This window comes from Melopsittacus undulatus, chromosome 2 (assembly GCF_012275295.1).
Source record: "Melopsittacus undulatus isolate bMelUnd1 chromosome 2, bMelUnd1.mat.Z, whole genome shotgun sequence".
In the NCBI taxonomy this organism is placed as follows: Eukaryota; Metazoa; Chordata; class Aves; order Psittaciformes; family Psittaculidae; genus Melopsittacus; species Melopsittacus undulatus.
Genome location: NC_047528.1, coordinates 112769610 through 112792585, shown reverse-complemented (window position 1 = coordinate 112792585; position 22976 = coordinate 112769610). Strand labels below are relative to the sequence as shown.

The following is a 22976-nucleotide window of genomic DNA, read 5'->3' as shown; positions in this document are numbered from 1 at the left end:
CACTGATGAATGCATTGAACAGCACTGGCCCTAGAATTGAGCCATGAGGAATATCACTGGTCACTAGCCAGATGTAGCTCTATTCACTACAGCTGTTTGAGCTGTGCCTTTCAGCCAGTTCTTCACCCAGTACACCATGAACCAGCTCATCCCACAGCTGGGCAACTTGTCCAGAAGGATGCTGTGAGGGACAGCATCAAAAGCCTTACTAAAATCCAGGAAAACTCCATCCACTACTTTCCCTTCACCCACTAAGCAGGTGACCTTATTGTAGGATATCCAATCGATTAAACAGGACTTTACCTTTGGGAACCCATGCTGACTGATGATTGCATTGTCCTTTAAAGGCAATTCAGTAACACCCAGCATAGTCTTTTCCAGGAACTGAGATTACACTAACAGCTCTGCAGTTCCCTGGGTTCTTCCCTCACACACTGGTTGTAGATTGGAGTAACATTGCCCAGCTTCCAGTCAGCAGGGATCTCCCTATATTCCTAAGACCTTTGGTGGATGATCGAGAGAGATCCTGCTGTAACATCTTCAGTTCTGGGGTGAATCCCATCAGTCCCATGGATTCCCATGGACTTGTGAAGACACTCCCGCGTACAAAATCAAGCCAGATAGCAGAGGTTGTGCTAAAAATGCATGGTGAGACCACTATTTGACACAAGGGGGAGACGCTCTACCGTGGATGGTCAACTTACAGCCCATCCACTGCAGCAGCTCCCTGGAGTACGGGCTGTAAATCCTGCCTCTGCACCTCCCTGGGCAAAGGAGATAATTACTTACTTTCCTGTGTTGGTGTAAGAAAGAAAAGCCCAATTGGTTTAGTTTTAGTAGTTTAATAGCATTAAAACTAACATCCTTTATACTCATCCTAGAACTCTCTTCTTTTGAAACACTAAAAATGATTTTCTTTTTAAACATCCAGAATATTAGAAGCACAAGGGGGTTGGAGTGAACAGCCTGTGACAAATATCTTCCCTCTGTACACCACCCCAAATAACATGGGTGCTAACAACTAAGGAAAGATCTCTCCTCCTTCAGCCTAATGGATGGAGCCAGGGGTGGGAATGAAATCTACTCTGGCAAAGCCCCCTGATTGTATGGCACTAACACAGCTGGCAAAGGCAAACATGAAGAGAACATCTTTGACTCAGCTGGAAGACAAATGGAAATGAAGGAGAGAAAAACTAGGAGGAGGTGAAAAAGCACTATTCCTCTTCTTGCCTCACTTGAGCTATTCAACACTATCAGCACGGTTATCTTCGTACTGGAGCAGGAGCCCATTGAATTGGAGATGGAGGCATCAATGTGCCAGGGAGAAAGCTTCCAGCTTCAGTACACCTCAGAAATGTTCCTCTGCTCTTCTGCAGAGCTGGCCTGTGAGGTTAGCAGGGAACTAAACCCTCTGTCCTTGTGAGAAAGGGGCAGGCAGCAATGCGCTAGGTTACACAGCCAGTAGGCAGCAGAGCTAGAGTTCTTTGCACCATCTTTCTGCTTAGGTGCCACAAGACTTAGAGACACAGAACAAGGCAGTTGCCTCCTCTGACTGACACAGGAAGTTGGGCTTCACTGACTGTGGCTTCCAGGCAGGCTGTCGCTACCAAAAGCGAATTAGATCAGCTGGGCATCAAGTGATACCTCCCTTCGGTTTTCACCGCCCACTGCTGCCACCTTGACGCTTCTCTTTCACACTGCATGTGCCAACTGCCTTACAAAGCCAGCTGCAGCATCTACTGGAAGGACACGAAGAACAGCCACAGGTTGGGAGAGAAGGTGGAGGATTGGCTCACAACAGGAGCAAGGACACCTTTTCCAGCCTTAGTCCAGGCAAAAGACAGGGTTCTCCAAGAAGACTGTGAGCCTGCTGGCCACCACATCCAGGTCACTGGTGTTGGCATATTTGAGCAGATTGGTATTCTTGAGAAAGTAATGCTTGAGGAAGTGCTGGCTTACACACTTGTGCAGCTTCTGTACCAGCCTCAGAAAGGCTTCAGGGAAGCAGCGCCAATCCTTGGTGCGTGGGTATTTTTCACACGTCCAGAATAGCACTGTCTGCAAGAAGCAGATGGGAGAGAAGAGGTGTTAGAGGTTCTGTCGAGGGCTCACACAGCTTACTAAGGCACTTTTAGTGCTAGAAAATGGCTGACAGCCTTGGAAATCAGAGAGACCCCCACTGCTATCTCCCCCTGTTAACATTTCTGCGACACAGGGATCACAACTGAAGCCTCCTCTGGGAATCAGGCAAAGCACCTCTGATGTGCCTGGTTAAGATCTCTCCCAGAGGAGCCCCTCTCCACTGACAGGGCCAGGAGCCCAAGGAAAACAGTCTTCCTAAAATAATCTTGGCCTATTTGCCATCTTCCAGTAGTAACCTCTGTATAAATGCCAGGTCTGCTAAGCTATAGAAAATAACTCATTATACTAATGTAGAAGCCTGTCAGTGCAAGGAGGGAGAGAAAAACAATCAGATTAACATAATTATTTGTCAGCTTCAGCCATATTTGTGCTGAAGATGTGCACAGATCTGCATCCCAAACAGACTGAGACTCCAATCAAATATAGTAGGTGCAGAGAATGCTTTCTGGTCAAGTGCAGCCTCGTTTTTTTCTGACCTATGATACTTTCAGCATGTGCTATGTTCTATTCCCCCAAGTCTATTATATGTAATTTTACATTTGTGAAATCCGTAGTTCAAATAACAAAATGCATATGATGATTGCTCTTAGAATATTATTTTTACACTGCCCACAGTGCATTTTTCAGACTCTCCTGACTGAGAAGAATTTTCTCAAGGTACTTACAGTTACTGTACCAAAACAGTCATACTGACTGCCTTGGTCAATGCCAAATCAGTCTGTAAAGTATAAAGTGGGTTCAATAATTCTGCTAAGTTCCTCACTGGCCTCTGAATCCCAATATAATTTTGCAGATTCACTGACCCCAAGAGACCCACAGACATTATAAGATGGGGCCAAACTACAGCCTTCAACTCCTCTGTTTCTTCAGGGACAGAATTTGTTCAAAATAACCCACACTCTTCTGGATGGTTTGGGTTTTTCCCCCAATAGGCCTTGAAATAGTTGTATTGCTGAAAGATTTCTTCTCAGACACCTTACCCAATGTGAACAATTTTGTGTTCACAGCTGCAATAACCACGAAGACTCTTTTTAAATGCTGCCAGGGAACAAAAGACATAGCGAGGCATTTGAGCTGGAGCTCTTTGAAAGCTACTCCTTGGACACTTGCAGGGCCTTTTGTCACACTAAAACTACTCCAGCATGATCCATGAACAGTAGTAACAATTAAGTTTCTGGAGGCATGGAAAATAGGATTGGTTTTCCAGTCAGATGCCAAATCTATCCCCCACATTTACTGAACCATCCCTAACTGCTGGCTGTCTACTGGAGGCATAGAGTTGTCTTTCAAAAGGCATCTAGGTCTTTTCAAGCTTCCGAGCACTGAACTTCATTCCTATGGAGGTGAGCATAATGAGTGTGCTTATTTGGTCCTCTAAGGCTTTTGCAGCTTCTGGAGCAAGGACTTCCTCTGCCGGAGAGGGATTGTTTCATATAGAGCCTTGTTTAGTCGTAATTGGTGGATAACTCTGACAGAGGAAACCTGATAGTGTGAAGAAAGCTAACTCTGAGCCTCTGCTTAACTGCTGGTTTACCTACTGACTGTTTCTCTCTTGGTTTTATTTATTTATTAACATAAGTGATGTTGAAGCATTTCTTTTGTCTGGAAAACCAATCCTTTGCAGTAAAAGCCTTAAGTACAGTTACAGTAAAGAACTGAAGAGCTTCTAAAGAGCTTTTTTATTTCGATCAAGAGTCTGTACAACAGCACTTCCTGCACCTTTTCTCCCTCAGCCAGAGAAAGAAATTGTTACTAATGCTTAAATGGTTTTCCACTTCCTCCTTTTATCTGTGACAGCTTTTCTACCAGGTTGTTCTTACAAGCACCGAGAAGTTTTACGTTCTGCTAAGCTATAACCAGCCTTGCCAACTCCTTTTTTGAGTCCGTCCTGACTTACATTAGTCCCATGACTATAACAGCATCTGATGGTTGCAAACTTTACTTTAGGAGAAGTCTTGGTGGCATATCTGGTTTTGGACACCAAAAAAATCAGTAATGTGGCATCCTGGTGGCTTGAGGATCTAAGGCAGGAGAACAGCCTCTTCCTGGCAGCTCCAGGAGGATGGAGGCCCAGAAAACAGGACTGCTTTGCTGTCTGATATATGGTGCTGCCTGTGGTCCACCAGTGTCTGCAGCTGTAAGGTGTGGAGACACAGCCACAGCAGAGCCTTCTACCTCTTCTTTACAAATGTTGTTTGAAGCCATCTTGAAGTACATGTGGGGAGGATGCTACCAGCCCTTTACCTCTTTCTTCCTTTCCCACCCCAGGTGAAACAGCACCAGAACTGTAGTTTGCATTTCATTCATGAAATAGTGCTCACCTAAGAGAGTTCTGTTTGCTGCATACCCACAAAGACAAATGCACAATTTTCCTCCAGACAGACAGACAGGCATGGATGCCTGGGACAGTCAAGAAGCAGGAGGTAAACATGCACTTAAATACGAAGTTACAATGCTTATGTGAAGTCAAAACAGAGCAGGGGCCTCAACTCTACTATTATTTATGCTGCTGCAGTCACAATGTTCCTACAGACTTCAGTTTCCTGTTGAAGTTTGAAACCTATATTTACTGAACATCTTGCCACTGTAAAGCAATGAAATGGTACTGCAGTTTTGACAGTTACCTTAGAAGTTACATAGACACTACAGTGATTTATGCTATGATATTTTGACATTACTGGATGGAAGCCACTGCAACAGATACTAAGACTGTATCTTAGTATCACTGTGATGCCTACCTGCAGGTGATAAGCTGTGATGATAGGCTTATTTCCAGCACACCAGACATCTTCCTTCATCTGCCTCATGACTCTGAAGCACTTCATGCGACAACCACCATCTTCATCAAGTCCTTCCATGAGCATACGCTCAGCACGGGAGAAGCACAGCTGCCAGTGGTAATTGGAGCGGGCCAAAAGGTCAAAACCAAGTGACTGTGGATAAAAGGGGAAGTGTGGTACTAGATCAGAAGCAAACTTCTCTGAGCAATGCAGGGGGATGGTATGAAAAGGATGTGTGACATCTCTCAAAGCTTATTCTAAGACAGGTTTAGCAAACACGAGTCATGCTCCCATCCTAATTCTTAGTCGAACAAACATGCAATGTGCTTTCTTTCCTTGTATGATATCAGTTGCTCTGAGGAGATCCAGCTCTAGAACCATCAGGTACAGTACTAGCGAGGCTACTAAAGCAGAGGTGCAGCTCTGTGGGCACTTTGCCATGGAACAGCAGGTCATGAATGAGAAGGAAGCAGGACTAGAAGGTAGAATGGGAACTGCATGAACATGGCAATAGGGCTGAGCTGGAGTGCCAGGACCCAGCCATGAACATTGTAGGGAAAGATGGGATTAGGTTGGAGGGAAAACTGCAAGATAGCAGCTGATTTGCAGAAGGTATACATGAGACAGATCAGAGCAGCAAGAATGATGCATGTCAGCACTGAGCCATGCAGGCAGAGCTGTGTGTGAGAGACCCATCAGTTAACTCAGTTTTGTTTCTATAGAACTCAACACTGTAACAGGGAGAAAAGTCCCTGACAGAATACTTTGAAATGTCACTTCTCTAGAGAATACACCTTCCAACCATGCTGTTGCCCACTATCACCATGCAGTCCTTCATTTGGGAAACCACTGTCACACACTTGTAACATAGATTCTGGCAGAGAGTTTATGGTGCTTTTTACACTGCTTACCTTGATGCACTGCACTTTTTCCCGGGAAGGCCAACGCTTAAGGCAACGAGGCCACTGAGCTTTCTCAGGCCAGCAAGTTGGAATCTCCACAGCAGGGACCAGCTCCACCTCAACCTGTGATTCTGATGTCTCCACAGCCACTCGGATCCCTGAGCTGAAGCTCTCCAGCATTGTCACTTTACCTGTGAAGGAACAGAAAGAGAAGACACTAAGGTTAAAAGATCCTTTTCCACAAGCCAAGCAAAAGGCTGTCTAGGGCCTTGCAGTTCTATTGGCCTGTTTGAGCACTTTCTCTCCAACGCCACAAGCAGAACACAAGGAAAAACTTATTACCTAAATCTACCCATCTACCCTGGGGAACAAGAACAAGATGAAGGAATGACAAAGTTCTCAGCTTTACACTCAGTTACCATGCTTTATTTTCTGCTGTGGGTCCTCTTGAATCCTAGAACCAGCTTCTTAAAAATACAGATAAACAACTGGTGCAACCTAACATTTCTAATGGTACGGTACAAGGAGATTACTGCAGATTAGAGGGGACCAGCTGAATGCTTCATATCTAAAGATGTCCTTATTCCCTCAGAAAATCAGTGACTTACCCTTGCTGGTCATTCCAGAATGTTTTCTGGGATATCTGTAAGCTTTGTTTCTGAAGATGCACTTGCCCAAAAGCCAAGAATTAGCCAGAATTTATGGCCCATTGTGCTGAGCAGTCATAGAAAAAGGGCTGCTTGCTTTACTGGAACTGCTGAGTGTCAAAAAGAGTTTGTTCCATGGTGCTATGGAGGAAAGAAGTTTCCTTGGTGAAAGTGGCTCATCTCCAGGAACAACATGCTCTAAAAGAGCAGAAAGAGCAGAAAGCATGAAAGCTGCAACTAATGGACTTCTTAGTGAGATGTCTCCTCTTGGTCCAGCTGAGTTAATGGAAGAAGTTTCTGTCCCCAGCTTTCCCTGTCACTCTGGCAGGATCACTGTTCCTTCAGCTTTGCCATCTGAGCCAATTGTGTGATCGTGCTCTAACCCACTGAAGGAAAAGTCAGAGCACATTTACTATAACCAGTTTAAATAGTAGCATGTTAACCCACCTCTTTTTGACTGGCATTGGCTAAGGAGAAGCCCACACAATAGACTTGAAGGGACAGTGATGATCATTTGGGATGGCAACCTTTCTGCCCTCACAGAGGAGATACCTGCCTACTCCCAATAGCAATTTAGCATCTCACCCAGAAAGCACAGGGGTAAATTACCTTCTAAGCAGTGGAGTCCATCCCAACCAGAACTTTATTACCTGCAGTAAAACCTGCATATTATTTCCCTGCTGAGCCAAGCCTGGCACAAGAAAAGGAACTGCTCTTCTCCCAAGCCCTTAGCAGGGATCTCTAGCAGCTTAAAGGGATTAGAGCAACCACTGCGTCAGCATGTAAATATGTTCACAGCATTTCCAAAACCACTGCAATTGTGTTGCCTGTTTTTCCACTGATGAAAAGTGACACACCTCAAAAACTGGTTCTGCTGGTGCTCAAAGACTTAAAAACAGGGAAACAATGAAATCAGGGGAATTTTTTATCTTTTCCTGTACTGTGTGATGGAGAAAATTCATTTTTCGCAGATACAAACAAAAATGGTGATGACTCCTCCTGACTTCATCTTAGCCCATCTCCTTTCAGCTGGCTTTAGAAAGAGAGGCATCAGAATCATCAGCCCAAATATCACTCTCTGGGTCCTTGGAAGTAACTCTTCTGGCTCCACAACTTGATGTACTGCTGCTGAACACAATTGTCAGGTTTTCACTTCAACACAATGACTTTCATATAAGTAGAGCCTCAGATGCAAGCCTGTTCCACCCAGTCTTCCCTCTGAGCCTCAATCATGACATTTCATTCCCATCCACCTTTCCATTTCTATGAGAACAAGCATTCCCTGGAAGAATGCAGTGATCTAAGTCTAGCTTGACTATAACTTTTCTCCCATGACTAAAATTCAGAGTTCAGTCAGATTAGTGGTAATGGCTCCTATTTCTCTGGATACAGAAGACCCACATTAGGCTGCTGATGGGTAAAGTCATCCTGGAAATGTGCTGTAAGAAGAGGCACCACAGTCTGGATTTGATTATGTCACAGTATCTTAATGCAAAAAGATGGACATAGACTATTTAGGTTGAACCAAGCCAAATGGTCATTAGCTGAAGTCTATAATGTGCCTCTAGGGTGCTAAGAATTAAGCATGAGGATCACTGTTCAGGCAGCGTCAGCTACAGATGTTGCAGCTATGAAGGTATGTTGCATGCACTGCTGATTGCATTACGGCAGTTAGCAGCACTTTCACTCTAAATAGCCAAAGGAAGTAAACAGGCACAAGATTGCTCAATATACAATAGATTTTGCTTAAGTAGAAATCCTTCTATTTAGTTCCCATCACCCTATGCTGGAAGGCTATGGACAGCTAAGGTTTCCCCAGAGCACTATCTGCCCTATGCACATCTTCAGACACTTTCTCCTTAGACATATGTGTCTTCCCTGTGTCCAATTTTCCTATACTAGCTTTCTTGATAGTTTAGATATATTGAAGGTGCTGTAGTAGAAAAAGATTTTTCTCAAACAAATTCCTTGATGTTCTGAAAATCTGGGCTGCATCTTGGTTGAACTGTGAGGGTGATAGTGCTGGAGACCATACCCACATTCCTAAGAAAGGAGCAACAGCTTGGGTACAAAGAGTCCAAGAACCACTTAATTCTATCTTCAGTATGGGTCTATATATACATCACTGCTCCCTTATTTTGTAGGGGTTTAATGTTTCTTGACTTCTGATCATGTGAGCCAAACAAACACTGTGGGTGTGATGGTTTCCCTCTATCAGTGCAGAAGACATCTAGTTCCCCTTGTACCTGTCCCCACTAAACTCACTGGAGAGGTTACAGGAGAGAATTGACTTCTCCACCAGCTCCCGGAAGATGACAAGGACTTTGGCTGGAACCAGATCACCTTCGATGTTCACATCCGTTTCATGCCACTGCTGAAGGCTTTTGGAGAACTGCTCCACCTCCAGCCATTGATGCAGTTCCTCAGGGTCCCGCACGGAGGAGAGGAGCTTGGCTCCGTGCACGGTGTAATAACGCCAGTGCCGTACCTGGCATTCCCTGTACCCGCTCAGGCCACGCAGAGGAACTGTGATGAGGAACTGGCTGGGTGCTAAGACCTAGGAGAGTGCAGAGACATTGAGAAAGGAGACAAGGGCAAATCCATAAGCCTGAAGTAAGGGAAAGAGGCTTAAGGAAGTAATAGGTAAAACTGGGGCTTTGGAGAGATGGAAAAGCCATGGTATGGTGGGAGCAGTTGAATATAGCCAGGACCTGTTCTGTGCCTGTCTGAGGGTTATTTGGAGGTACACAGACTAAAATGAAATTGTTTTAGGGGTCTGATGTGACAGCCATGGTCCATAAAAGATGAGAGCGCACTGGTTTGTCACCACACCTACCATATTTTCCCCATTCCTTGCTCTTCCTAGTTTGCAGTTGCATGAGATGTAATAACTAGCAGTTCCAAGGGAATCATCAGAAAGCATTTTCTGAGATCCAGCAAAGGGAAATGAAATAATGCAAATTACTGCCTCAGAACTAGAGATAAACCTGGATCTCAACAGCAATAATAACTACGGCAAGAAGTGCACTTTTCCAATCTCTTTCAAAGTCCACTACAGGCATCAGAAAATAAGCATATGGCTCGTTCATTTTAGAAGTGTTTCCCTATGTATGGCTGTCCTTTAAGAGACAGAGACATGAGGCAAGTGACACAGCTGAGCCTACATGGGCAATGGCACTCAGAAATAAGCCCAGGTCTCAGGCAGCTACAGTATGAAACAATCTCCTGGTGAGTGGCAGCCACAAACAGTGCAAGAATGGAAATGGTAACCAAAGGAAAACCCTCAAATAGGCTTGTTTGCAAGCCAGTTAATTGATATCAATTTGGGAATCACCATTTTCCAGTGAAACCAGTGCTGAAGCAGTATTTGCAAAGTGAATAAGGTGACACAAATACCATAAAACCTCACACTGACCCAGGGCACAGCCAAACATCTCCAAACACTAGCTTGGAACCATCTGACAACTGTGGCTCCAGAGAGGGTGTCCAAACTCCTTCAGGTTTTTACTGTGTTGACTCTGAAGCTTTTCACCTCCACTTGCTACCAAGCGTAACTTACACTGACATTAATAAAGTGAAGCTGCTGCACGAGCAGCATATGAAGTGACAGTTGTTGCTGCAAGGTGGGACATGAAAGGCGAACAAACACTTTGTCACTCTCCTGTAATAAAACAAAACATTCTGGTGGCTCAGCTGAGTTAAAATATTACCACAGAGGTACCAGTGTCACTACTTGAGGGCACTAACAGGCTTTAGTGACCCTGAGTAGCCTTTCTGAGACTTCTACTCACACCTTCTACTCCCTGAGCCTGGGACCCTCATTTCAGCTCATCCCCAGGCTATGTCATAGGAGTGCTGGTCTCCAGCTGTGTGACAGCTATGCCTGCCATAGTCTGGCCATAGACGTTGTTGTCATATCTGCAGGCTGCCTTTCCAGCCTGAAGGGAAGGTAGGTCTGAAGCCTCAGACCTACTTGGCCTCTATGGATTTGCCTGGTGATCAACAGACTGCATCTGACCCTGATTACCACCATTGGGCTTGATCCTGACCCCGATGAGTGCTCCTGGCCTGACCTCACCTCAGACCTCCCTTATCAGCACAGATCTGCTTGACAATCCATACTCTTGGCTCACCCCAGCTACCCTCTCTAGTTCTGCCTTGCTTGGAGACCCTGGTGTTAGGTGCTTCCATGTTATCATGCTCACCTCCTGGCTCCCTTGCCCACAGAGAGTAGCTGGTATTCTTTGCTCCTTGGCAGTGGATTGAACATACAGAAGATGGTCAGCAAGAAGCACAGAAACAGCAAAGGAAACAGGAGAAAGCTCTTCTTTTGTCAAATGTGAACCACCTAAAGGCAGGATGGTACTGGGAGAATGGCACTGTAGACCAGGCTGACATGCACAAGTAGGTTTGGTGGGGCTGAGAAATCCATGTGAGCAGCTCAGGAACAAAGTGCTAGGCTCCATAAGGGAAAAATATAGTGGCTGTCATACACCTACTGCTCATTTCACTGCCTTGGCCACATTGCAGATAAAACCACTATTCCTTCTCACACCAACATGCTGCCTCATCTGCACTGGCACCCAACAGATTTAAAGGGAAGAGCTGCAGGTGTTCTGTGAGTCACAAAGCTCCTCCACATGGGGCTTACCAGGAAAAGCCAGAAATCACAAGGCTGGGCAGCCGGTGTCCTCTTGGTATGAACAAATCCCAGTCTCACACCTATGTCCTGTCACACGATGGTCTTACATGCCATGTGCAGACCACCGGCCCTAGCAAGTCACGGGCTTGAACAAAAGCCTCACATTCTAGGGTGTGTAACTTAGGACCAATTCTGCTGTATTAAAAACCTGCCTGCAGTATGCTGGGCAAATGAATTACAGCCTCATTCTTGCAGTCCTGGCCAGAATACCCCAGGAAGGCAGAATTATTAGGTCAGAAATAAAGCAAGAGCAAAAAAAGCAAGTCTCTCATGGAGAGGATGGAAGAGCCATGGGAGAATCAGTTAGGTGGGTGAAGAAGAGGATGGGTGAGGAGGAAGCAGGCACAGGGACCTGCAGGCACCAGGAAGCCTTTGTACCTGGATGGATGGGTGGAATGGGCGCTTTCCCCGAAGCATAGCTGACCACTTGGCCAGTAGAGCTGGCTGGTCCTGAGAGAAGCAGAAAGGAAAACAAGAAGAACAGAGAGAAAGCATGTGCCAGGTCATTCATCCACAGAGCAAAGCTGCAAGCTTCCTTCGAGCCTATTTGTTAAAGGAAAATCCACTCCCCCTCATCCCCACCATGATTACAGAATTAAACACTTGGCACTGCCTTTGGGCAGTGTTGTACTAGTAATTACTCAGGACAATAACCTGATCATTCCAGCCCACTGAAGGCTCCACAGCTTTTGCATCAGGCCTGCAAAGCTGGCAGCTGCAAAAATGATGGTTCACAACTAAAACAAACACTTTAAAGTTTAAAAAAATTATATTTTAATTTTATTTCAAGGGTTTTTATTAAAGATTTTGACTTTTTCCTCTCCCAAGTTCCAGAAAAACATTGACTATCTGTAACCATTTTTCTTTCTATTCCTCACCCAGCCCTGCATATTCGAAGGAAGTTTGTAGCTTCTCAACAAATACAGACCCTTCACCATGTTAACTTCATTTTTTTTTAACCAGAAACAGAACATTCTGAAAAGTCACTGTAAATCTGATGGAAAGAAGATGTTGCAAAATTAAATAGAGAAAAGTTAATACATTGGCTTTCCCTTGAAGCAAGTCCCTGCTAGGTGACATCAGCAATGATATTAAAGATCCTATTTTGTGAAAGCAGAGCAACCCAAGCCAAAAAAACTTTAACCCACTCTTTGCTGCTCCATAGCTACTAGAGCATTTCCCAGGCCCTCATAATGTGACTTCCACAGATTTATAGCACTGAGTGCAGCTGAATAACAAATCTGACGCTTTTAAATACATTTTGAGGATTTATTTTAAGCAGAAGTTGTTCAGGTCAGCCTGCCATAACACCACATTACTGCTCAGTAATGGTACCCTTGTTTTTGTTTGCCCTATTAGACCTCTTTAGCTAAGCAGGTTTGTTCAAGTACAAGAAGCAGGTGGCAAACTGTGGCACTAAGGAAAACATGAAAAAGGATGTGGCACCATTTTATGTCACTGTGGTCATTCCTATTTGCAGTACCCCATATGCCTTGGGATACATTAAACTCCGGAAAAGATATAAACCTGAATGTGTTTGTCCCCAGAGCAACATTTCAGACTAGATGATTATATCCTGCCTCTACCTCCATACCCTTCCAGCAGCTTCATATACACTGAGTTCTTCCCTTTTAATCCTAGACATCTGCAAAAGTTACCTCATGCTTTTATATGTTTGCTGTGCTTTGATCCATAACAAACTACATTTTAGTATAAGGGTTGACAGAGCAAGAGTATGTAAACTGGTTCAGATGAAAACAGTCATTTGCATCTGAAGTTGCCATTGCTATGTTTCTTATATCATAGAATAGTTAGGTTGGAAAGGGCCTTAAGATCCTTGCACTTACATTAAGTAGTCACAAGAAATAACCAGCCTTCTTCTGTCACAGCTGGGACAGGACATTATCATTTTGGTATTTGATGGGCTAAAACAGTGAGGCATTTAACTTCTCTCACTAACCAGCATATTTCTTTCCAGTAAAAAAGAACTTTTCAATCCATGACTAAGTAAACCCATATTTCTCTGAAGGAGCTTTCTAATGTTCACAGAGGAAGAAGGATTTTTTTCTCTCTCTTTTTTTAGTGGGTTGACAGGTTTTCCACCTGTGAAAAATGTGACTCATAGCTCAGGAAGACATACATGAGTGGTTTTAATTCTACTGCTACTGCTGTACAGGTTTTTCTTTCCATCTCCCGAAGAGCTTTGGCTCCTGTTTGCAGATTGACAGCTTTGGCAGTAGGCATTCTTTGTAAAAGCAGCGGCTGTAAAAAGAGGCTCTGCCTGATTCACCCATCCCTCTCTGATCCTCCTCTAGTTGTAAGATGCCCATGAGTAAGTGCCTATAACCCAGTCAAGTCACTAGAACCTCACAGAGAACCATCAATGTGCATCAATAGTGGCATTCTGGATGAGGTAACTGTCCATACAAACACTTACCCAATGGAGAAATCACTTGCTGATTCCCACAAGCTGCCAAAGAGCACATTAGAGCTCTTATTCATACCTTAATATTCTCATTGTGAATGCCAGAGTTGGAGATAGCCTGGAAACGTGTGGCCTTATAGCTGATTTCTGCTGTCAGTTGCTGGATAATTTTCTGCACCTCCTCCACTGCTTTGGAAACCAGATAATGTCGCCGTTCTACCTGTCAGTTCCAAGAAAGACACTTCATATTACAGGTAACTGTAGTCCCAGTCTCCAGTTGGAAACAAAGACAAGCAACTTAATGTATCCTGAAACGTTTGTGCCTGTGGTGCACTAGGAATATAACTTATTGTTACTGGTGTGTTAACAACCAACTTGCCATGAGACAGAGCTGGTAAACATCAGCTGATAAACACACAAGGGCCAATACTTAGGACTGCTGAGCGTTAATTGATATTTCCATGCCAATGCCACTGGATGGAAGAGAAAGTATTTATCCATATTCATTCCATGAAAATTCACTATCAACCAGCTACAGTCTCATTCTTTATCTACTTGATGCAGATAAAGTATTCCCCTGCATATACTAGCCATTCTTAGATCCAGGATATGTTCCATTCCAAGAGCTAACAAGACTTCAAGAATCAGAGATATTGAGTGGTCAGGTTGTGGGTGTATGTGGCAGCGTTTAGATCATAGAATAGATGCCTACATTATATGTTAAAAGTATTCATACTGTCTTCATATCTGAAATTCAAAGGAAATTCCACTCCTAGATAGTGAGAAAGTATCTTTCCAAAGCTGGTCTCATTGTTCACTAGGTGTTGAGATGAATCTGAACCTTCACATACACCTGAGAAATAAAAGGTGCATAAGGGCACAGTCAAAATCCAAACAAGGCTATTCAACAGGAGGAACAGAAAGGAAGCATGTTAATAAAGGACATTTAAATGTTTCCCAAAGATCCTTATACATTTGCCAAAGTGAAAAGGAGATTTCACTATTGATAAATTTCATTAGCATGTTTGTCATTACTTATCCATCCATAACTACCTCTGTTACTGTCTTTTTTTGCATCCTAATGCTCTATTTCATTCTGTTTCAATTTTTGCTTTAATTTCTTCTTGTTTGTTTTTTGTTATGTTGGGCTTTTTTTCTCTTTCCTCACCATATTCTACTAAATCTCATTGTCTTCAGGCAAGATAATCAATTTCAGAAACAAATGGGAGGTTTTAAAAACCTAGATCAGATAATGAAACTCCACCTGAAGCTAGAATTAAAACCCCAATTGGGCTGTTTGCAGGTATGGAACAAGAGTATTAGAGCATTAACAGCTTGGCTAAAGCGAATGATCAAGCATAACTGCCACAGTCAAATATAATTACTACAGTCTTTTGTTATTATCAAAAATCAAAGCAAAAGGAAGCAAAAACATAAGGAAGAAATACTTTACAATGTGCTGAGGCACTGGCACAGGGTGCCCATAGAAGCTGTGGCTGCCCCATCCCTGGAAGTGTTCAAGGCCAGGCTGGATGGGGCTTGGAGCAACCTGGTCTAGTGGAAGGTGTCTAACACCTTGCCATGGGCAGGGAGCTAGATGAGCTTTAATGTCACTTCTAACCCACTCCGTGATCCTGTTCCATAACTCCTGTGTCCTGCTATCTTAACTTCTTCAGCATCCAAACAACACTCTTCCCTTTAGAGAATTCCATTGACAAGCACATCATTAAAAGTCCTTTTGGACACCTTTCTGTCAAAAGTTGACCTGTCAGAGAGAACACTCAAGCATGCTGAAACGTGTCCCCAAGCCCTGGGAGGTGACAGATAGGTTCACTTCTTCACAACAAAGACCATACAACTGTAGAAAAGGATTAATGCTTGCTTAAGATCAATGAACAAATTAATAACAATTGACTAACACTGAACTTGAAGATGAACAGAGTTTGAATACTTCCCCCTCCAGTTAACTAAGTTAACAGTAACTGCTTAAAGCAGTTCAATAAGCTTGACTTGCTCAGCAAGATACATAATGGTTTCTCTAACATGAAAATGGAATGAATGGTAGGGAAAGTTGTCTACCTCTAGGAGCTTTTAGGTACAAAAAGTAGACTTTTTCTGTTGAAAGTAAACACTGTAGGTCAGCTCAAATGGAGATTTAAGAGTGCCTCTGTATGCATTGCTCATGTTATATTCTCTCTAAGGGGCTCTCTGCCACCTCTAGTGTCCTAGGAGAATCCATTCTGGTCTCATTTAGTTTGCCATCATCACCTACAGGCTACAGCAGTTGCCACGAAATCTTTAAGAGATTACATAATCTCAAAAACCTATTAAGGGAATGCCACTGAACACCTCTTTCTGCATGTACTCCTCATCACCAGGGCAGGGATATAAGAACAAGGGGCATGTGACAGATGGTATTGACTGTTGCTACCCATAATTAGCTCTCCAGTCGCACTATTGGAAGATAAAACCTTCCTACAGAAGGGAAGGCATAAAAGAAGACAGAACATGACTGAGTGAATGCAGCTTCTGAAAAGCCAAACAATTTATCTAAGACATCTTTAGCACCAGTACAGACATGCTGGTAGAAGACACAGGGTAAGCTCTTTGTGGGACTGCCGTTTCTATATCTACTGGCTCTTTCTACTATTACCTTTACCAGGTCAAAACAAATGCACCAACCCAGAACAGCAAGGTCATTTAAGGGTTTATTGTGGAGGAAGGAAGCAGGACTGGGATATACTGAGGACTGTTAAGAACATTTCGGTTTGTTCTTATTTACCCAGTCACATCCACTCCATATGCACTTTCCTTCAAGTTTTCCCTTTGTTGAATGGCTTAAGAAAGACATCTTTGGTATCACAGAGATTCATTGCATCAATTTGACCTGCTTTCAAACCCAGGCAGCATTTGCCAAGTTGAATGGGACTACCTGAAGTTTAGGCAGCCTCACTTGGACAGGAGACTCAGAAGCAGGCACAAACTCTGAATGCATCAGAGCTGGAGGGCTGCTAAAAAACAGACTCTCAGTAAAAGCTTAAACATTGGCACTCTGAGCCTCACTTAACTGCACACTGCTTCTGTTCCCTGTACTTATGGCTGTCATATGAGCATCTTTCTGTGCATGGCTTCCCTCTGTTCCCTTCTTTGTGGCTCTGCTTCATAAACCTTCAGAGAAGTGTTCACTATAATAGCTCACTGAACAGATTCTGATGGAATGATTTGCCGGTGCACAACATGGCTGAAAATGCAAGTTCTCACAGAATTATAGCTACTTGTCACCAAAACATTTCCACAGAGAAAACAAGCCTTTCTTACAAGCCCCTTCATGGAGACAGAGTATTTCCTCCTTTGCAGAAAAGAAAGCCTTACAGTTTTCCCTTTGGAAACTAGTTTTCACTTTGGCATCTTGCATTTTGTTGAGGAAGGCAGAATATAAAATAGGATCTAGCTAAAGTACTGTGATGAAACATGTCTGTTATGGCTCACTTTGAGTGACTTGCATTAAACAGATAGTTCCCATTGATTATTTTATTCCATTTGACTTCATAATGGAAAAAAAAACAACTGAGTGTGTGCTGGAATAGCTCATAAAATAGAAGATGTGGTTCCAGCCTGCATGTGCTAATGAGACATGTTATTTTAATTATGGACTATAGAGAAGTATCCTTAGCTGAGGTGACAGACTGATGAGTGAATTCTAACACTATCTGTCTCTCTCTAGCTCTTACACGCATCTTTCTTAGAGGCAACCCCTGTTGTAGTTTCAGTTTCTTTCTGTCAAGCCAAGCCCAGTGGACAGGGGCAAGGACCTTTTCTTAGCTTAAATGCTGGTAATTACAACTAGTCTCACATCTGGAATTCCAGATCAGCAACTATTCAGGACATCTGAAGAAGAGGAGGAGAAGCACCTTGAAGAATCAGGCTACCAGCTGAAATCCCTGATAACATGCTGCAACAGAAACCTAGAAATCTCATTAGAAATGCAGCTCTCATGAAATTTCATCCAACCTTGCCTCAAAAATGAAGACAGCAGGCGAGCAACTAACTGTCAAGTTTGGCACCCTTCAGAATCAACACCTAGTGTGGGAGACAGAAAATCTGGACAGATAAAGTCTTACCTTGCTCTGGATGTAGATTTCTACATCTTCATCTGTGAATGGTTTCATGGCAAGATGGTCTTCTCTGCTCCCAGAAGTGTGAAATCACTCTTCACTCATTCACCTGCCTCTGGAAGCAGAAGGGCACTCAGAGCAAGCTGCTCAGAGTCTTCTTGCCCTGCAAAACTCAGGTCACCTAACTCCTCTGTGGACGAAGAAGAGGAGAGAGAAGGCAAGGAAGTATTTTTATTGTGGTTTGAGTTACAATGGTGACAGCCAGCTGCTTTGGAAAACTAGCTCTAACTATTATTTTCTATGTTCAATTATTGTTATTCTTATGACTTTGAAGTGATGGGTCTTGCATGCAGGCACACACAGAAATATTCCAGCTACTGCTCTGCCTCAAGGCAGATCTGGAAGTGCCTTTCAGATTGCACTGCAGATTCAGTACACTCATGCACAGCAGCATTATTCTGTGCCACAAGTACTTCCTTGCCTCACTAGCCCTTCGCTAAACCATTTGTTAAGCACTCTCAGCTACCCCTCATTGACTTCAATCCATCCACAATTTCTGTCTGAAACTGCATGGGTATTTTTACACTCAGATCACTTATTTGGGTTGCAATCGGCAGCCTCTGTTCCCCTCTGCTCCCCTCTCCTTATATCTCTTCTCTCTCTCCGGCTGTATTGACAGTAAATATCCTGCAGCCTGTCCCCTCCCGTAGTTTGCTCTGCTTTCTTTACAGTAAACAGCCGTGTCTCCTTTTCTGCCAGCAGCTCAGCTAACAACCCCATATGGATAATTCAGAGGGAAAAACAATTGATCAGGCTCCATTGATCCAGCAAGGGCTGGTGGCTGTTAGAAAGAAGGGTACATCAGCACAGGGAAGGGAGCAACAGAGTATAGAGATGAGATCCCATGCTGCTAAATGTCCCTTATTAAGAAAGACATACTCCACTTGTGAATAAAATCATTATTTCCTCCTGGAAACTGAACTTTGACATCCTTTGACTGATTTATTACCCCTACAGATGGTGGCAAAAGGCAACACTTCGGTAGGCACTGGGTGCTACCTCAGATCAGGCACAGTTGTTGCTAGTTATCCTTCATGATGTTCCTTATGAATGGTCAAATACTCAGTAGGTTAATGGAATACCAATACCTGCAGGGCATCTGGTTTCTCAGGATCTACAAACCAAACCTTTCTCTGTGTCTTCCAGGCATCTGCCTTCATCTTTTTCCTGAGGGACTTTACTCCTTCACAAAGATGTGTAGGCATTTATTTCCCAAACCAGTTTCCATGAGACTTGGGCACTGAAAAAGATGAACCCCTCAGTATTTAGGGAATCATACCTCATGCTTGCTCAGGTCTTACTATCTTTCACTTGAGGGGCTAGCGGCATATGTGAGCAGGGAAGGAAACCAGACAAAAGGCGGGTTCTGAAAGTGAGTGAAACAACACATTGGGAAGAACTTGCCATTCCTGGCAGTTATTTCAAGGCCAGGTTGGATGGGGCTTTGAGCAACCTGGTCTAATGGAAGGGACCTTATAGCTCATCTAGTTCCAACCCCCTGCCACAGGCAGGGACTGCTCAGACACTATGCCAGAGCCTCAGCAACCTCACAGGGAAGAACTTCTGCCTAAGAGCTCATCTCAGTCTCCCCTCTGCCAGGTTAAAGCCATTCCCCTTCTCCTGCACCTGAGGGCCCTTGCCCAAAGCCTGTCTCCAGGTTTCTTGTAGCCCCTCTAGGCACAGGAGCTGCTCTAAGGTCTCCCTGGAGCTTTCTCTTCTCCAGGATGAACCAGCCCAACTCTCTCAGTCTGTCTCCAGAGCAGAGCTGCTCCAGCCCTCAGAGCATCTTTGTGGCCTCTCCCTGGACTTGCTCCAATAGATCCAAGTCCTTCTTATACTGGGGGCCCTTGAGCTTAACACAACACTGCAGGTGAGGTCTGCACTGGGAATGGCTACCTTTCTGACACCTCAGAACCCCCTTCTTTTCCCTTGAGTTGGAGGAAGCTTAAGCCCCCATTGGAGTCTGGGCAGATTTCTGACGGGGAGGATCACCCTCAGGTAGTTCTTGCTCAGGACACTGCTACCTTCCTTTCCTCTCTGGTGTTCCCCAGGAGGTTATCAGCATTACTTACATAGCTAGCTGACCACAGGCAGTCCCCCATATTCTTCTTGATGAGCATCCATTGATTTATCCAGCTGTTCCTAAGCATTTTCAAGACACACTTCAATATCTTGGGTCTTCTTAAAGCCACAGTTCTCTGCCTGCTGATCTCCATAAGTTCATCTGAAATGATTCAGCTATGTTGCACACAACCCCTCCTTGATTTATTTCCCACTTCACAGCACCTTGTAATGGAGTTCAGTTTGTGGCTAATTTCCTTTGTACCCATGTCTTCATTTCTTGCCAATATTCTTCTAAGAGGATTTAGGGATTTCCTAATATCTGCAAAAATATTGAATCTATACCATCTCCATTCGTGCCTTTGGCAATATTCACAACTGAGTCTGATTGTGGACCTGTGAAACCCACATGAAACTGTTCTGTGAGTATATACCTTGAATGGTATTAGATTTGATCTTGTATCTTCTGAAGCTGGGGATTACTTATGCTTTCCATGCTTGCCTGCCTTTCCTTTCCTCACTCTTCAGTTTCATAGATCTGACAGATATATTACAAAACTACAATCAAAACCAATCTGAACTGCGAACTGTACAATAAAAACATCACCTCCATCATGTGAATAACAGCAGTTGTATTCACTGGATGAGAAATTCCAATATTTTGCCTTTCTCTGTTTGGCAACTGTTTAGAAGAACTGCTCATACGGAACAGTAAGCATGTATGAAAAACCTCTACTAAATCACACAAATGAGTCAGCCCAATATACCACTTGTGACTCACAGATGATCTGCAGTGGCAAAAAAATAAGCCCTGTTGGAGATGCTGCCTTCCAAATGAAATATAACCCCTAATTCACAGTTGCTAATGATAACCCATCACTTCTTGCTCTAATTACCAGAGGCATTACGTCTGTTGCATTAACTGAACCGTGTACTTGGGTCAAGAGAGATTATCAAAACAAATCATCCCAGCAGACTTAATAACCTCTGACAGTTCTCTTGCCTTCTTAAACTGTTGCCCCATTTCTCCCCATTAGTGGATTAAGTGACTGTACAAAATGAGTAATTGTAGCTTGGATTCCCTATAACATTTATGCTATTACAGTCTTTACCAGTGATAATTCAGTAGTGTTGAGGCTCTGCATTCAGATGATAGTAGCACAACAAATAGGCTTTCTTGGGGCACAAGTTCTGTGGATTTATTTGGGGTTTATTTCCACTTTGTCTTTTAAACAAGTAGATACGGGCAAAGGGGATGCTTCAATGACAAAAGCTTGGGATGGACTTCAGGGAGAAGAAAGCTCTGCTAATTCACTGTGACAGCATCAGAATCACATATGGATGCCAACTTGAAATGCTCCTCCACTCCTTCCCACCCCTTCCCAATCAATACTTGGCAGGCTCAAAAATGCTCCACATGCCTACCCTGTTTGTTCTCACTGCCACACGTTCTCACATTAGCCTTGGGTCTGCACTTCATACCAAGTAAGTTAAAGGTTTCTATCATTTCCATACAAAGCACAGCACTGGATCAGGTCCAGTGGTTTATCAAGCTTGAGATCTTTTTTCCATTCATGGCCAGTCTGGATATGTTAGGAAAAGGCAGAGAGTTTTTGCTTGGAATGAGTTCTCTTAACCTGGGAAGAGTCTGAAACCCAAAATCATTTACAACCTGAGTGGTTTCAGGCTGCAGTGTAGCATTCCCAAAGGATCCCTAGCTGAGGATGCAGGAAATTCTGACATTATGATGCTGCTACTCACACTGACCAGCCTCAACCTAGCAAATTCACAGGAAACCAGTCAAGTTTTGCAGCTTTTAAGAAGCAAGCCACTGTGCAGCAAAGGCAAATCACACATCAGGGCTTCTAGTATTGACAAGATCACTGGCAACCAGTGTGGTGAGTTTTTAGAGAGCCTGGAAAATCCCAAGTTTGTTATGGTCACCTCAGATAGTGGCAGGGGTGCAGGAAGCTGGGAGCCCTGGCTGCATTGGCTCTGAGGCTCCCAGGAAAGATGACTGAGATGTCGGTCAAAAACTAGCATTTTGAGTTCTAAATGCATGTGTTGTCCTCTGGAAGTTCACTGAAATAGTGCAAGTTCAGTGCATCGTGATTTAAACATAATCATTCCACTAGACCACTTGCAAGCATCTGCAAAGGATATTTTTTCCTCTATCACTGTTTTATCCATCACTAAACCACAAGAACTGATCTATTGTTTCAGCCAGGATGTCCCACCATCTTGAAAAGTTACCTGTGGCAAACAGTCACAAAACCAGGAGCCTTCCAGCACTTTTACTTATATGCCTAGGTAAAAGGACTAAAAGGAAACACTCAACACCAAGAGGCTTGCACTGATTTAAACACATGGTTGAAAGAACAGCATCTGGAGAAAACACAGCGTCTGGCAGAGCACAGTGCAACTGGAAAAACATTTAGCACTGGAAGTCTTGGCAGGTGAGAAAAAGCTGCCTCAATTCTTGATCTCAGCATAGGTTTGCCTGGCTCTTGGTAGGCTGATTATTTTTAGCTGTCAAGAAAAGGACTTTGAATCTAGAAGCACAATAACTCTGGGACAGACAAACAGACCACAGCAAAGATTTACAAGAGCCAAAGCAAGAAACTCAGTCTGTGTGAGGGGCTGAATCAGGCTAGACCACAGCATCTCCAGGAGCTGGTGTTTTTAATGTGGTTACCCTCCAGAGCAGTGTTAGCTTGTATTACTTTTACACTTTGCTGCTATGTCCAAATTGACCCAAGTGAGAACTTACTGCTCAAGTTTATGGCAGTCTGAAGCAAATTGAGTAAGTCACCACTACTAAGTGGGAATAGTCACTCAAACACAAACTTGGGGGAGAGAAGATTCAGTCTGGCATCCCTGTTTGTGGGCTTCAGCCAGTGACTAGTAAAATATGTACATTAGTACATTACTAGTAAAATATATGTTCATTGGAGCCAGAACTAGAAACTAGGTCTACATGTCTCACAGGCCAGTGACAGTTACATACCAGTAAGATCTATGGCTTTCTCTTGATGAAGATATAATTATTGCAGAGCAAATGGGTCAGCTTCAGCAAACAGTTGAGAAGGGTCTCCAGACCCAAAGAGAGCCAGGTCCTTGGGAGCTACTTCTGAGTGTTGGA

General features: G+C 43.7%; 1 protein-coding gene across 1 annotated transcript; it reads right to left on the bottom strand.

The window, feature by feature from the left end:
* Nucleotides 1-870: 870 nt before the first annotated feature.
* MAB21L3 (mab-21 like 3) lies at nucleotides 871-17773 on the bottom strand. The gene is made up of 6 exons (XM_005146656.3): nucleotides 17720-17773; nucleotides 13678-13818; nucleotides 8737-9028; nucleotides 5834-6015; nucleotides 4881-5075; nucleotides 871-2058 (listed from the first exon to the last, which is right to left on the bottom strand). Exons 1-6 carry the CDS (start codon nucleotides 17765-17767, stop codon nucleotides 1825-1827), a joined length of 1092 nt encoding a protein of 363 aa, XP_005146713.1. The 5' UTR covers nucleotides 17768-17773; the 3' UTR covers nucleotides 871-1824.
* Nucleotides 17774-22976: the final 5203 nt, after the last annotated feature.

What these genes read in the sequence shown, in the direction of transcription:
- MAB21L3 (XM_005146656.3), bottom strand. Translation starts at nt 17,767, where the DNA reads ATGAAACCATTCACAGATGAAGATGTAGAAATCTACATCCAGAGCAAG. An exon ending in AAATCTACATCCAGAGCAAG is followed by an intron (nt 13,819 to 17,719) that starts GTAAGACTTTAT and finishes TGGAACTGACAG; the next exon opens with GTAGAACGGCGACATTATCT. An exon ending in AAAAAGTGCAGTGCATCAAG is followed by an intron (nt 5,076 to 5,833) that starts GTAAGCAGTGTA and finishes TTTTATCCACAG; the next exon opens with TCACTTGGTTTTGACCTTTT.